Source organism: Galeopterus variegatus, unplaced genomic scaffold (genome assembly GCF_000696425.1).
Source record: "Galeopterus variegatus unplaced genomic scaffold, G_variegatus-3.0.2 Scaffold2885, whole genome shotgun sequence".
Taxonomy (NCBI): Eukaryota; Metazoa; Chordata; class Mammalia; order Dermoptera; family Cynocephalidae; genus Galeopterus; species Galeopterus variegatus.
Genome location: NW_007728996.1, coordinates 153290 through 167497, shown reverse-complemented (window position 1 = coordinate 167497; position 14208 = coordinate 153290). Strand labels below are relative to the sequence as shown.

Genomic DNA, 14208 nt, shown 5'->3' with positions numbered 1-14208 from the left:
GTTTTTTTTTTTTTTTTTTTTTTTAGAAAAATCATTCTGGTTGCTGCACAGATTAGAGGGGGGCAAGATGGAGACAGGGTCCCTGTTAGACAATTGTTGCAACAGTCCAGGCAGAAAAGTAGAGAGAAGTGGAGAGACTGCAGAGGTGGTGAGAAGACAGAAGCAAAATAGAATGTGCTGAGTGTTTTGGAAGGATGCGGAAAAGCAAGGAGTCAAGGACGATTCTGGCTGTGGATGATGTGCTGTTCGCTGAACCGGGTAGCACCACAATAGGGGCTAGTTTGGAGTAAGAGGATGTCCAGCTTCTAACATGTTAGGTTTGAGGTGCCTTCAGGGCTTGGGCAGTTAGAGATATGGGCCTCAGCCTCTGGAAATGGACGCGGTCTGCAGGTAGAGATTTGGGAGTCACTCAGTCTCTAATCAGAGCTCAGAGTAGATGATATAATTACCCAAGGAGAGAGTGTCAGATGGCAAGCATAGGGAGCAGAGAAAGAGACCCCTGCAAAGGAGACCGATGGATGTGCAGAGAGAAAGGAAAATTGTTGTGGGCTGTAGTTGAAAGGGCCAAGGAAAGAAAAACGATGAGGAAGGGAAGATGCATTCAATACACCAAAGGTGCCCCGAGGTCAGATGAGCCAGTGGCCCAGAGGGGCTTAGCAAGGGTGGCCTCAGTGGAGAGGTGACAGTGGAATCAGGAGGGAAAGAGAACTACTTGGCAGTGATTAACTCATGATTTAAAAATACACTGTGGCAGATTTTGTCCCCTTTCAAATTTTTTTCAAAGAATGGTATGAAGAATTGCATTTTTTCAATTCGTTATTAAGCATACGGTAATTTCAGAATTCAGGATGAAAGATCTGCTCAGCTACACATTTTTTTAAAGTTACACTTGACCATTTACAAAGGAATTATCCTATGGGCAGACATTGTATCAACCTGTATCTATATGGACCGAGCATTCCTAGCACAGATCCCTGCAGGAGAGGAAGAGACAACTGTGATTGCAAAAGCATACACCTTCTTGCCCCACAGGTCTTCTAGACTTTTTCTGGATTAGTTGTCCAACTATAACAAATAAAAACCTGGCCACAGAAAGCATGTGTGTCACAAAATACAAAGAAAAAAATTCAACAAAAGAAGACACACAATTTCAAGTCATAAAAAGACCTGGAAAATGAAAGAATTTTCTTTTAAAAATATTATTAAAATATTTACTTCTGGAAAATTAAAATGTGAACCTTTATGTTTATTTCTATATGTGACTTTTCACCAAATTCACTGAAACTATAAAATTGTATTTTTTTCATGAATATGTACAGCACTGTTCATATACAACCCTAGAAGTTGCACTTACATTAAAGTACCCAGGATGTCGTGCTTCTCCTGTGTTTTTAATCCTTTCTCTTCTTTTCTTGTTTCCTTTTCTTCTAGGTTGGAGGCACAAGTTGTCTGTTAAACTCTCTGGAACCAATATCACTCAAGGGAGCATATATCTCCGTGTAGCTGGGACAACTGGGAAAACAGGGCAGTTTGCAGTTGCCAGGTAGGAAGAGAGAGGAACCGGCCGCTGCCAGGTCAGTTAGACCGGCTTGTGGAGCTGTTCAGTCTTGTGTTTTCCTATAACACCACAGGCTACCATGTTATCTTTGACTTTTCATTTCATGTTTTCCAGATATAAAGTAGAAGTCATAATATCTATTAAAGCTCCAGCTAGAAACAGAAAATATTAGGGAATGACAGCTTTAAAATACAGATCTAGATAATATAGCAAGTGGAAAAAAATTGACAGTAGAGTACCCAAGGTGTATTTTTAATCCAGTCCCTTTAATATTATACAAATCTGAGCATGTATTTTTATTTGCATAAGTAGCAATTTACTTATGAAGTAAGACATTTATATCAATTGCTAAATTTCTGATAGGCTGTCATATCCACAGACACAGGACATGTGCTGAAACAGTCAAAGGTAGGAATAATTCAGTGTAGATGTTCACTGTGTATCTTTTGCTAAAGTTCCCTTTTATCTTGAGTTTTTATTAATATTTTAATTGATCAGCCTTAGCATTTTCGTATTACATATTTCTCTTCCATTGTTTAATTATGTAATTCATTTCAAAATTAACATTATATACACTGATGAGATACTACCTTTTTGCAAACAGATGAGTGGATTAGATGTTTTATCTCTATGATTTCTATCATCTTCAAATACTGGGCACAGGCATGAACAGCAGGGATTTTGTGGTTGTTTTCTCAGATGTGGGATGCATTGGTTAAACCCTCTGGCAGTTTCTGCACGTCACCTGACCTTAGTGCCACTGCCTGTTCAGTCAGTGCCTGTCTGGATACCGGTGGATGCACAGGCTCCAGCCCATGTTTCTAGCCACGTCACCTACCATTTAGCTCCGTTCTTCTCTAGTTCAGCCAGGTTCCACCGTTTATACTACCCAGCATTGAACAGATCCCACCCTTTGAAGGGCTGCATTGTATGGTTGCTGAGTGAAGGCAGCTCCTGGAATGACAGGACGATTACCCTTCATAACTTGGAAGAAAATTTTTCTTCTGTTTATTAAATCAATTAAGTCTACCTGTGCTGGAGTAAGACAGACTCTAGGAACAGCAACATTCATTCATTCATTCATTCATTCATTCAGCAAACGTTTGTGTCTACACTGTGCCAGGAACTGTTCTAATTGCTTGAGGTACAGACACAGGTCCTACTCTCAGGGAGCTTATATTCCAGTTAGAGGAGACAAAGAATAAATTAACAAAGGAACAGTGATAAATTATGAAGAAAATAAGGCAAGGTGACATAGTAGGGAGCAACAAGGGGACCAGTTTATATTGGTTCGTAGCTTAATCAGTTACTAACTGTAGCTTAATGTATGTATTGACACAACCAAGAAAGGAACTGTATCATCAAAAGGAGCACGATTATCAATGGACACAGGCAGTAGGAGTCAGATACCCTCATGGAGGGAAGAGATTTTGGTTTGTGTGCCACAAGCAATCTGGGCCACGAGAAGACTTTTGTATTGTGGAGAAGGAGCATTTCTTCTGTTTCATTTTGGCTTGGATGGATATGCCTCAAGCTTCAAAATAATCCAGCTGTCTCTGCTATATTGTCATGCTCACCAAAACATCTTCTGATCACTGGCTTGGTTACACGATTCCCTTTGTGTGGATAAAGGAGGTACCAGGGAAAGGGTAGGAGAGCATTCTGGTTAATAAAAAGGAAGCATTTGCACATTGTGAATTGATAAACAGGCTTCTGGTTTATGGATCAGTCTTGTATGAATTTAGTCCATCACTGGCATCTTCTTCATTCCCCTGTGTCAGTATAATCTGGTTTCTGATACCAGTGAAAGGCTAGATCTTTCGCTGTGGAGAACCCATCATGATAATGCCTCTCTAGGCATCCCCTAAAACTCAGGTGGCCAAACATTCACCTGGCCCTTCTTTCAACTTCAGAACCATTATATTCTGAAATGCTGATCAATGCAAATTGAAAGAATAAGTCTCCCACAAGCAAATGCCATCAAATGCAACTTTCTTTTCCATGGTACATGCAGAGATGTGTTTTCTTTTATTCAGCATCGTGAATACCCAGTGCAAGCTTATGAGTCCTATTCTTCTGTTTACAGTGGAAAACTTACGCCAGGCATGACTTATACAAAATTAATTGATGCAGATGTTAATGTTGGAAACATTACAAGTATTGAGTTCATTTGGAAGAAAGATTCGTTTGGACATTCTCAGAATAAGTTGGGAGCAGAAATGGTGATAGATATATCTGGAAAATATGCATATAAGTAAGTATTACTTTTTCCTTTTTATTTCCAAACATATCTTAAACTTTATGAATGGTATTTAAATCCATATATAAATTGAAATTTGCAGCTAGTATAGAACTTTGCACACCTTGAAGTTTTGCAATTAAGGAAAATTAAATTGTTTAAGAAATCAATATTATATTTGCAAAAGTATTTTGAAAATAATACCGGCTTCTTAAATCAGAATATCTGACAAAGTCTCCTCTCACCCACCCCCCACCCCTGCCAAAGCATATTAAAATCCTTTTTTTGTTTTTTTCCTTTAAAATTTTCAGATCTACCTTCTGTAGCCAGGACATTATGGGACCTAATATTGCCCAGATCCTGAAACCATGCTAATTCCAGATATTGCCTTGATGGATTTATTTAGCAGGAGCAATTAAAAACAAAGGAGTCTCCTTCTACCCGGCATGCAGACCAAACTTGGCTCTTGTAAATGAGACAGAAAAGTACAGGTTTGTTTATTTCTTGCATAGAATGCTGTTCTCATTAATAAACTTTCATATGTGTCTTAAAAACAGACTGAGACATGGGACTGAATATAGTTCTGTGATCTGTCGGAGTCTGTATATCAGTGACAAAATATAGCTGCATTGGAATTTCCCTGTATAGGAGGAGGTGATGCTAAAGTACGATTGTGTAAACTCACTGGGCAAAAGGGAGAGTCTGTTTTTTAGTACATTTTGAGTATTTCCAGGTGGAATAGTCATTGTCCTAAAATGGATTAAAGAATATTTATTATGTTGTTAAATCTTAGTGAGACAAATTATGACTATAGTTCATGATATATAGTAAGTTATAACTTTGTGGGTTGATGTGTCCACCTATTAAAAATGGAAATTAATGAGAATGCACTAATATTTCCAAGGTGTTTCTTGGTCTTCAGGGTGTGTGTGAGGTAAGAGAGATTTTGGAGCTTATCTATTTTGTGTACATCAATTAGCAATGGGCCCTGAGGATCATCAGCTCAGGACACAGCCTCCTTTCTACAGAAGTCCCCTGCCACAGGAGAACTACTCATCTCCTTGGGTCTTGGAGGCTCCATTGCAAATTTGTGTTCAGCCTAAAGGCAGCATTTCATTTGTAAAGGACTTGAATAACCCTTTGTGTTTGCAATAACAATATTGTCATATTTAAATAAGTCGATGGTGTCTTTTCTTTTATTTTGCTTCAATTTCTTCTAATTCAGTTGTCCTTATCCAGTAAAAGGGAAAGATGTATGTTTTTATGTGCTCTGTTTTCTATCACTAGGCTCAGTGTTAGCCTTAGTACTATGCTATAAATATTGTTGAAAAGAGATGATGACAGATACTCTGCAGAGGGTTTCTTGATCCTCCTTGATACCTTGCTGCCAATTCAACTTTAAGAAGAGACCTGTAGATGTACATAAATCAATTTTAGTTGTGGCAGGAAACCGAGTACCAGGTGGGGCGACTCTCTCCCATTGCGCAAGTGGGGGATGGGAGACTGATTGGAGCACTAGGCTGGTTGACGGGGGAAAGGACATGCGGGCACATTCGGCATGATCTGGCTGAGTGTCCTGCTGTCACGGGCAGGTTGGACATTTTTAGGGTAAGGCCCAGGCAGCCCAGGAAAGGGGTGGCTGTGACTAGCTCACTGGGAGGGACTGAGCTGTACTGAGAAACTGTGTTGCAGCCTCAGCACTCATCAGCAACCCGGTGGCAGACTCAACCCATGACTGTTGGGGAGGGAAGTCTTCCTGTGAGAGCCACTGTCCTGAGCCTGCACCAGCCAACTGGGAGGCAGTGTTGTGGAACAGGTCGTGGCACAGGGCTCTGTGAACCCCAGCCTGCCTGCCTCCTTGCCCAAGAGGTCTCTAGGCTGGCTCTTTCCAGGCTTGGAAAGAGAAACGGAAGACAATTAACTTCTCAGAACCCTATCTTAATAAAGTATAGACTCTCTGTCCCATAGTCCTTAACATCTGTCCAGTTTTTTGTATTATAAGAATGTTATCAGGGTAAAAAATTGTGTTTGAGCCATCTAGGCAAAAGAATTCCAAAGGTCGAGGTGACTCCATTATTTTTTCTGTGTGTTGTTCCCTAGGAAAGCTCCAAGAAGAAAAAGAAAAAGAAAAAGAAAAAAATTCCCTTTCCCTCTGAGTGCCCTGCATTGTTGTAGTATAGAATTTTGAGCCTACAACTGTTGGGGACAAGGACTGTTAGGAAATTCTGTTTCTTGAATGGACTGTCATTAATGATGAAAAGTGACTTCCAATCCAATTGTCCATTTACTTTCTCTGCTCCCTGCTACCATTGACTTATACTCATATCTTGGCATCATATCCCCCACACATGCCCACCTCCAAACTGGCTAATCATAGTGCCCCCTCTCTGGCCTCAATGGCCTCACCTTCAGGCTTGCTGAGAGACATTCTCAGACCTCCTTGTGACTTCAGATCCATTCTACTTTCTTGAAGTCTGTCAATCCACCAACCCTTTTTTAACCCAGTTTAGGTTACATGATAATTTAGTTCAATAATACTCCTATCAACACCCTAACTCCCTGTCTTCTTTTTCTTCTTTTTGATACCCTGTCAGGCAAAACCTCAAACTTGAATGCACCCAGATTTCTTCTTCCTCTGGGCCACCACCTGACTGCCCAGTGCTACTGTGACAGTCACTCCACAGGGAGAACTGATACAACTATCAACTGTGAGCAACACTGTCCTAAATTTCTGCTTTTTGTTTGTTTGTTTGTTCTGACACCTCTGACCTGGAACCCTACTCCTACTTTATATAGAAAACAGGAGCCCTCAAATAGCAAATCTCTCCTCTCTTTGTTCCAAACATATCGATTACCTACACGTACATCCATTCTATCCTTTTTCTAGTAGGGAAGTTGCCCCTTCTCTTGTCTCAGGCCAATCCCTGCCCCTGTACATTGGATCTCACCCTTCCTTGCTTTCTTGGGAACCCTACCCTTCCCTATTAATTACCTTTGTGTGTGTGTGCGTATTCAACCTCTCGTTGAATCAGATTTTTAAAATTCTAAGTCTCTCTCACTGAGGGAAAAAAATTTTCTTCTCAATCCTAAATTCCCCTCTGTTTCCATCTGGAGTTTATGTCAGCTCAAGCAGCTGTCACCAAGATTTCCAATGACTGCCATCACTAAGCTGAATGGGAAATTGTGCTCATTTACCCTATCCCTCAACAGAGTACAACACTGTTGTCAACTCCTTCCCACTCTCTTTTCCTTTATAAAATGTAAAAAAATATATATTTTTACTTTTTATTTGTAGAAAATTTTAAATATTCACAGCAGCAAAGAAATGAGTAAAATAGCACCCCTAGGTATCTGTCAGCCAGTTTAACAATTGTCACCTTGTGCCAATCCTATTTTATGAGTGTGCACCCAAACATGCATTACCTGTTTCTATTTTGTTTGTTTGTTTCTGCTGGAGTGTTTTAAACCAAATCCTACACATAATACTCTTTCTCCCATTTATACTTCAGTATGTACCTATAAACAATAAACTTGCCCAACATAACTACAGAGTCAATTTTATAAAAATTAATAGTAATCATTTAAAAATAAATTTAAGATTAACCAAAAAATTAACAACCGTTCCTTAATATCATCTTATATTCAGGCCATATTTAAATTTCCTAGATTGACTCAAAAATGTTTTTTAGCAATTAGTTTGTATAAATTGGGATGCAAGCAAGATCCACACACTGCATTTGATTGATGTTCCTAAGTCTCTCATAATGCATAGTCATTCTCCACCCCACTTATTCCATTCCAAGTGTTAAATAAACCAGTTCACTTGTCCTATAAACATGCTCACATTCAACTAATCCTTGGCATCATTTAACGTATTTCTCTATCATGTATATTTAATGTAATAAGTAGTTAGGTTGAGAGACCAGAGATTCAGGTTCCTCATCACTAGGCAGTGGGAATTACATACCTGATAGCCTACAGCATGGGCAGTTTCCATTCCTTGCTTACAGCTCTCAAGTTAACTGCTAATTTTTTCTCTCTTTTTTTTTTCTTAAAGGGTTATTCATATAACAGCATTTTATAAATTTGAAAGGGCTATACCAATTAGAGTTGTAGGTAAAATAGAACATTGGATGGCTTGGAATTTGGTTGCTAAACAGCAGGCTAAGAAGAGAAAGTTTCCTGGAAGATGGTCTACAAGGATTTGTGCTTCGGGAGGACTGGAGGAAAGGGGCATATAGTTCTGTAAAGATCCAATTATATAAGAGGCAATGACCTCTGCACTATGCCTAGGGCTGGGGAAGGTAGAGAGCAATCTCTTCTTTGAAGCCAGGGGAAAATTCAGACACCTGGTTGAGTTGGGTGAGTATTTCCCCAGGCTCCTCAGATCAGAGTGAATAATAGAAATCCCCCTGCTTAATAGAACCCCCGGGTTTTGTCGACTCTGCAACTCTTCAGAGCAAGCAGAGGGCCTCAGGAACGGAAGTATAATTTATGCCAAGTCATTGTTTCCCAACCTTTTAAAACCTAAGCTTGTGTTAGATAAACATAAAATTCTCATGTCCCTCCTAGGATCCTTACTTCTCTAGTTGGGAAAATCAATCTTTTTCTCATAGACCCTCTGGCCAAGAAAATTTTGTAAATCTTTACTATCTGTAGTTGTATAATAAAAATGATAGGTGTGGTTTGCATTGTGTTTCATTGTGTTTTCCCCCCAAAATACATAGTTATGTTATATTACCAGATGGGCTTCTATATTTTATACATGCTTTTCTAGGAGTTCTACTCTAAGTGATTTAAGTGTTATACTCGGGAGAATGGAGTCTGTATTAGATTTCCTTCCAGTAAGGGAGCCTATGTCCATATAGGCTGGACTAAGGATTTTTGGCAAATGTTTTCTTCTTTATAAAGCCTATATTCTGTACTTGACTTTTGCAGACATTTAGCCTTCACATAGTCATATATTTTTCTTTTCTTTTACAGGCTTTTAAAAAATTTATTCATTTAACAAGCATTTATTGAGTTATCCTTATGTGTCAGGCATTGTGCTAAGTTATGAGGTTATACTGTGCGAAAAACAAGATATAGTCGCCACTCTCACGGTATACACAGTGTTGAGCTTATAATATAGCATGACAAGAATTGTAACAGAAGCAAGCACATGGGTGAGAAGACCATAGAAAAGAACCAGCTTACCTGACTACTCTTAAGACCTTCATCCTCCACTCACTGATTTCATATAGAAGCAATAAATACAGAGAGAGAAATCAGTAGGTTTTCATTTCTTAATTCTGTGGTTATCACACATATGTTATCATAAGCAACTCCATTTTAGAATTCAGTGTACTTTATTTTTTCCAGTAGCTATGGTCCTGGAAGAATAGAACTGACATTTCACTCATTCATACACACATACATCTATCCATCAAGGATGTATTGACTGTCAACTGTGGCCAGAGGAGCAGTAATTCCTTGCGAGTTCCAGACCAAGGGGGAGCAAAGGCCATGCCCAATAGATTTAAAGAAAGCCAACCAGAACATGACTAATCCACTCATCTCAGGCTCCTCTCTGACACAGTCCAGTGGCCTTAACTGAGTCAATTGCAGAACAATGCTCATTGATCATGAAGACAGATGCAATTACCAAACTGCCATCCATCATCTAGGAATAACCACAGAAAACCTAACATTTAAAATAACTTAAGGCTAGAAATGTGAGTGTGTGAAGGAAAAAAAGCGTCACTTAGAAGAAAAGAAAACACCATTATTTCCTGACTTTTAGCTCAAAGAGCATGTGGGCAGTGACACTTTATTTATATGAGACTCTCCAGACCTTTGTTTAGATACGAACCCTATCCAAGTCTCTATACCACATGCAAAGTGTGAGAAAAGGAGAATGTTTGTAATTTCCTTCTGCTTCACAGTTAAAATATATGCATATTTATTGCTTCTGGAAAGCGGAAAGGAATTTAAATTTTATTAAATTTAAATGAAGAGCACAACATTTTCAAGTCAGCCAATCAGAATTAGACTAATCAGAATTAGACAGGATGAGGGTTACTTTCATAGACTATAACATCAATATCTGAAGTCCAAATGTTTCTACCAAACTCCTTTTAGCATTTAGGAATAGCATTTACAACAACATTTTGTTATGCATAATGCCATTTGCTTTTTCTCTAAAGCTACAGGGGGAAATGTAACATTTTCTCTGACTTATTTACAGAGGTTTGTTTCACCAGCACTTAAAACGGCTCATGGATTCGCTAGGCCAAAAAGTGTAATTTCATTGGTTATCACAGAGAGAAAGAGCCAGGCTCAAGGAGTCCAAGGGCAAAACTTGGAAAAAGAAAAATGCAGAAGATAAATGGAACATGGGGCATGCTCTAATTTTGTATCAACAATGCAGATGATGTTTTCTGAAATCTCAGAAAAAGTTGTTTCTTTTTTAATTTCCACACTATCTTAAAATTTAATGCAGTGATTAAAGCATGGAATTGTGAATTAGAGGATCTGGGGTCTAGTCCTGACTTCAGCATCAATTAATGAAGTGGACTTGGGCAAATCTGTTTTTCTCTGTGAGCCTCAGTGTGTCCATCTGTAAAACCAAAATAGTATTTATGATTTCTGGAGTTACTTTGTCATTCTAAAATCCTTTGGGAGAATTAGGTGAGGGTATGTGAATGACTAGATAGATGGATGAATCAATCAGTCAATCAATACAAAGTTTGGGGATTTTTTGTGTGGTCATAATGCTCCCCAAGCATATATTTCTGTTTTTACGATGTTCACTGATTGTACCAAATAAATTCATGTTTTCTAAAAGTTTGATATGTTTTTATTGTAGATGGCCTTGCTTACTCGAGTTTAAAATATTTATTAAGGTGCAGTGCCCTCTGGTGGAAGAATGAGCATATTGTGTCATCCAGTGACTGCTTAATAATCAACAAACCACTGTACATTTCATATATTTTTAATAATTCAAACCTATATACTTTATGCAGGGAAATTTTTAGTTCTGAAAATCTCATTCTGGTTAAAATTGTGATTTGGAACCAATCTTGAAATTTAGGAATAACAACATATATAAAGGGAGAATATTATTTTTTTAAAAAACCCAAAAACCTCTTTTGGTTATTGATTTTTGCTCTTGAAGTAACAGTGTGCATTGGGCAATATAAAACACGAAGGACATTTTATAGGGTTCTTCAGATGCATGAATTACAATCAGTAAGGAAAGAGAAGATCCGGGGGACCTGAAGTCTTTGTTGCTTTACTGTGTATTTCTCCAGCATACGTTTCAGGTGGGACACGGGCAGTGCCTGTGGGACAGAAAAGGGGATCACTAACTATAATAGAGATGCTGCTGCCTCACGTAGGGCACGGGAACACGTACGGTATGGGAACAGAAGGTACATACATTGTGTGTGTTCTCTGGGTATCCGTCATTAGGTTGTATAAGAACTTACTGTCTTATTCACTAGCTTCTGTTTCAGTGTAATTGCTGTTGATGCAGGAATCAATAAAGACATTTCTCTCCAGAGACTGAACTTTCCCCCTGGTTGAATAGCAGCACACAGCATGTGAGGGCAGCATTTAACTATGTCTCTAACCAATTTAACACAATTAATTGGTCAGTTTTATTTTTAAAGAGGGATAAAGGCATTTTATTCAAGCAACAAAGTTCATTTTTTTATTTGGAACACAATTTCTCCACTTACTGATTTCAGTTTTAATATGTTGATACACCAATTCATCCAAAATATCATATTGGTTGTATCTATTAAGACTGTTATGGGGTAAATAAAAAGCTAGAAAGAAATATGACATCTTGAATGTCATGGGGTTAAATAATTATCTTGATTAGTACTTTATAGGGCAACATTTGATGTGGTAAGTTTCTATAACAACTCTTCATATTAAATTTAGATTATTCCTCTAGCAAAAGGACAATAGAAAGCTCCATGATAACTAATTTAAAAGCTGCATTTCCATTTTTTTATGTAACTGTGGAAAAATTCCATGAGTAATAGAACTTTAGGGTGCTGATACTTCTTGCATTGAATGGGACAAAATCCTGCCATTTCTCCATAGCTCTTGTCATCTGAGTCACTCATGTTCCTAGAGGTTCCCTACATCTTTAAGCCTGGCACTTCATGTCCTCACTTTCTGTTCACACCACTGACAACAGTCTGGTCTCCCCCAGCACTGGGGAGGTTAGAAAGGAGGTAACTGGCTGGAAAATAAACGATACTAATGTACACAGTGTAATCCAGGCCACTTTACAGGAAGGAAGCCCCTGGTAAAGGGATTGTCATGGTTTGCTTTAATTTCAACTTTTTATTGAAGTATAATAGATGTATAAGAAAGTGCACAAATCGTTAAGTGTTCAGCTCAAAGAATTCTTTCAAAGTGAACACATCCGTGTAAATATTAAAAAAAGGAGAACACTAATGGTATCACAGAGGTCTTCTTGGGAGCCCTTCCAATCGTTATGCACCCAAAGGTAACCACTATTATGATTTTTAAAACCATAGGTTAGTTTTGCCTGTTTTTTAACTTGACGCAAATGGAATCACACAGCATTTATTCATTCTTAGTTTGTCCAACATTATGTCTATAAAATTGTTGCTAACAATAATAGCTTGAACTTTTAAATTGCTGTATAGAATTCTTTTGTGTGATTATTTGTTCTGTAGTTGATGGATGGTCTAGTTTAGGGCTATAACAAATAATGCTTCCATGAACATTTTTGTACACATAAACACTTTTGAACATGTATTTTGTGTGCATTTATTTTGAGTATAAACCTAGGAATGGAATTGCAGAACATTAGTGGTTTAGGGCTATAACAAATAATGCTTCCATGAACATTTTTGTACACATAAACACTTTTGAACATATATTTTGTGTGCATTTATTTTGAGTATAAACCTAGGAATGGAATTGCAGAACATTAGTGGCATCACAGAAGTCTCCTTTGTGACCCCTCCTGGTTGTTACTCACCCAAAGGTAAGCACTATCGTGACTTCTATCACCATAGGTTAGTTTTGCAAAGTATGCATGTATTTGGCTTTACTAGGTACTGGCAAGAAGCTCTCCAGATGGGTGTAGCCATTTATACTCTCATCAGCAATACTGAGGGTTCTTTTTGCCCTCACATCTCACTACCCTTGGTATTTTCAATCCTTTTAATTTTAGCCATACTTGTAAGTGTGTAGTGATATCTCAATTTGGTTTAAACCTGAATTTCGTTGATGACAAATAATGTAGACAGCACATTTTCATATCCTTATTGGGAATTTACATGGCTTCTTTTATAAAATAATTATTAAACATTTATGCCCATTATTGTTTCTTCTTTCTATCCTTTTCATATTGATTGGTAAGAATTTTTTTATGTATTATGGATACAAATCCTTTTTTGGATATTCGTAGTGCAAATATCTTCTCCCTATCTGTGGCTTATCTTTTGCCTTTTTGCTCTCTTAATAGTGTCTTTTGATGAACAAAAGTTCTTAATTTTCATCCATTATAAGTTCAATTTGTCAATCTTCCTTTGATAATTAGAGTTTTTATGTTCTGATTAAGAAATCTTTTACTAAAATTTATAGAGATGTTTTTCCATGTTATATTATAAAAGCTCTAGTCTTTTATTTTTAGAGCCAAATAATTAACTTTTGTGGTATGGAGTGAGATAAGATAAAGATCCATTTCAATATTAACATGTAGTGAATGCACTTATTGAAAAGATCATCCTTTCCCCCATAGAATTACACTGAATTGCCTTTTTCATAAATACTGTGGTTTGTATATTTTGGGGTCTGTTTCTGGACTTTTCTGTTTTATTGATCTTTTGGTCTATCTTTGTTCCAATACCGAACTGTTTTAATTACTGTATCTTTATAATTAATACTGAGATCTGGCAGTGCAAGTCTTCTCAACTTTTAAAAAATTTTCAAGTTTGGAGTGCGGCCGTTGGCGCCGGGCGCCCGGCTATTCGGCAGTTGGAGTTCTCTGAGCGGTGCGAGTGCACCATGGCTCCGGGGAGCAGTGGGCGGTGGCGGCGCGGGATCAGACGCCGGGAGGTGAGGGAGCGACAGTGGAGCCTTCGGTGGCGTGGCCCACGTCATGGCAGAATCCTAAAGGAGTCAGCTTGGGCTGCCCTCTCCAAGTTGGCAAGGCTGCTGGAGGGAGAGCTGCTGGCAAAGCCGCAGCTACGAGCACTTGCTGCAACCAGAAGGGCTGCCTGCCTCAGCTTTGTGGCTTTTGCCTTCTCTTTCGATATTTTGGTTAGCGTGGCAGTTCTCTGAATTCCCAAAAGATTATAAAAATAACACAAATAATTATGCAGTCATTGAACTAAACATTCCCACAGAGGATCCGAGTAAATTGGACAATTCAAAATTA

The 14208-nt window shown here is 38.3% G+C and overlaps 1 protein-coding gene across 1 annotated transcript in view; it reads left to right on the top strand.

Moving 5' to 3' along the window:
• Positions 1-4971, top strand: part of PNLIPRP3 (pancreatic lipase-related protein 3) — a 32345-nt gene extending 27374 nt beyond the window's left edge. The window contains exons 10-12 of the mRNA XM_008583315.1: positions 1432-1543; positions 3645-3812; positions 4109-4971. Coding sequence (XP_008581537.1) covers positions 1432-1543; positions 3645-3812; positions 4109-4172 — 344 coding nt within the window. The 3' untranslated portion in view covers positions 4173-4971. The remainder of the gene's footprint in view (positions 1-1431; positions 1544-3644; positions 3813-4108) is intronic.
• The last annotated feature ends 9237 nt before the right edge of the window (positions 4972-14208 follow it).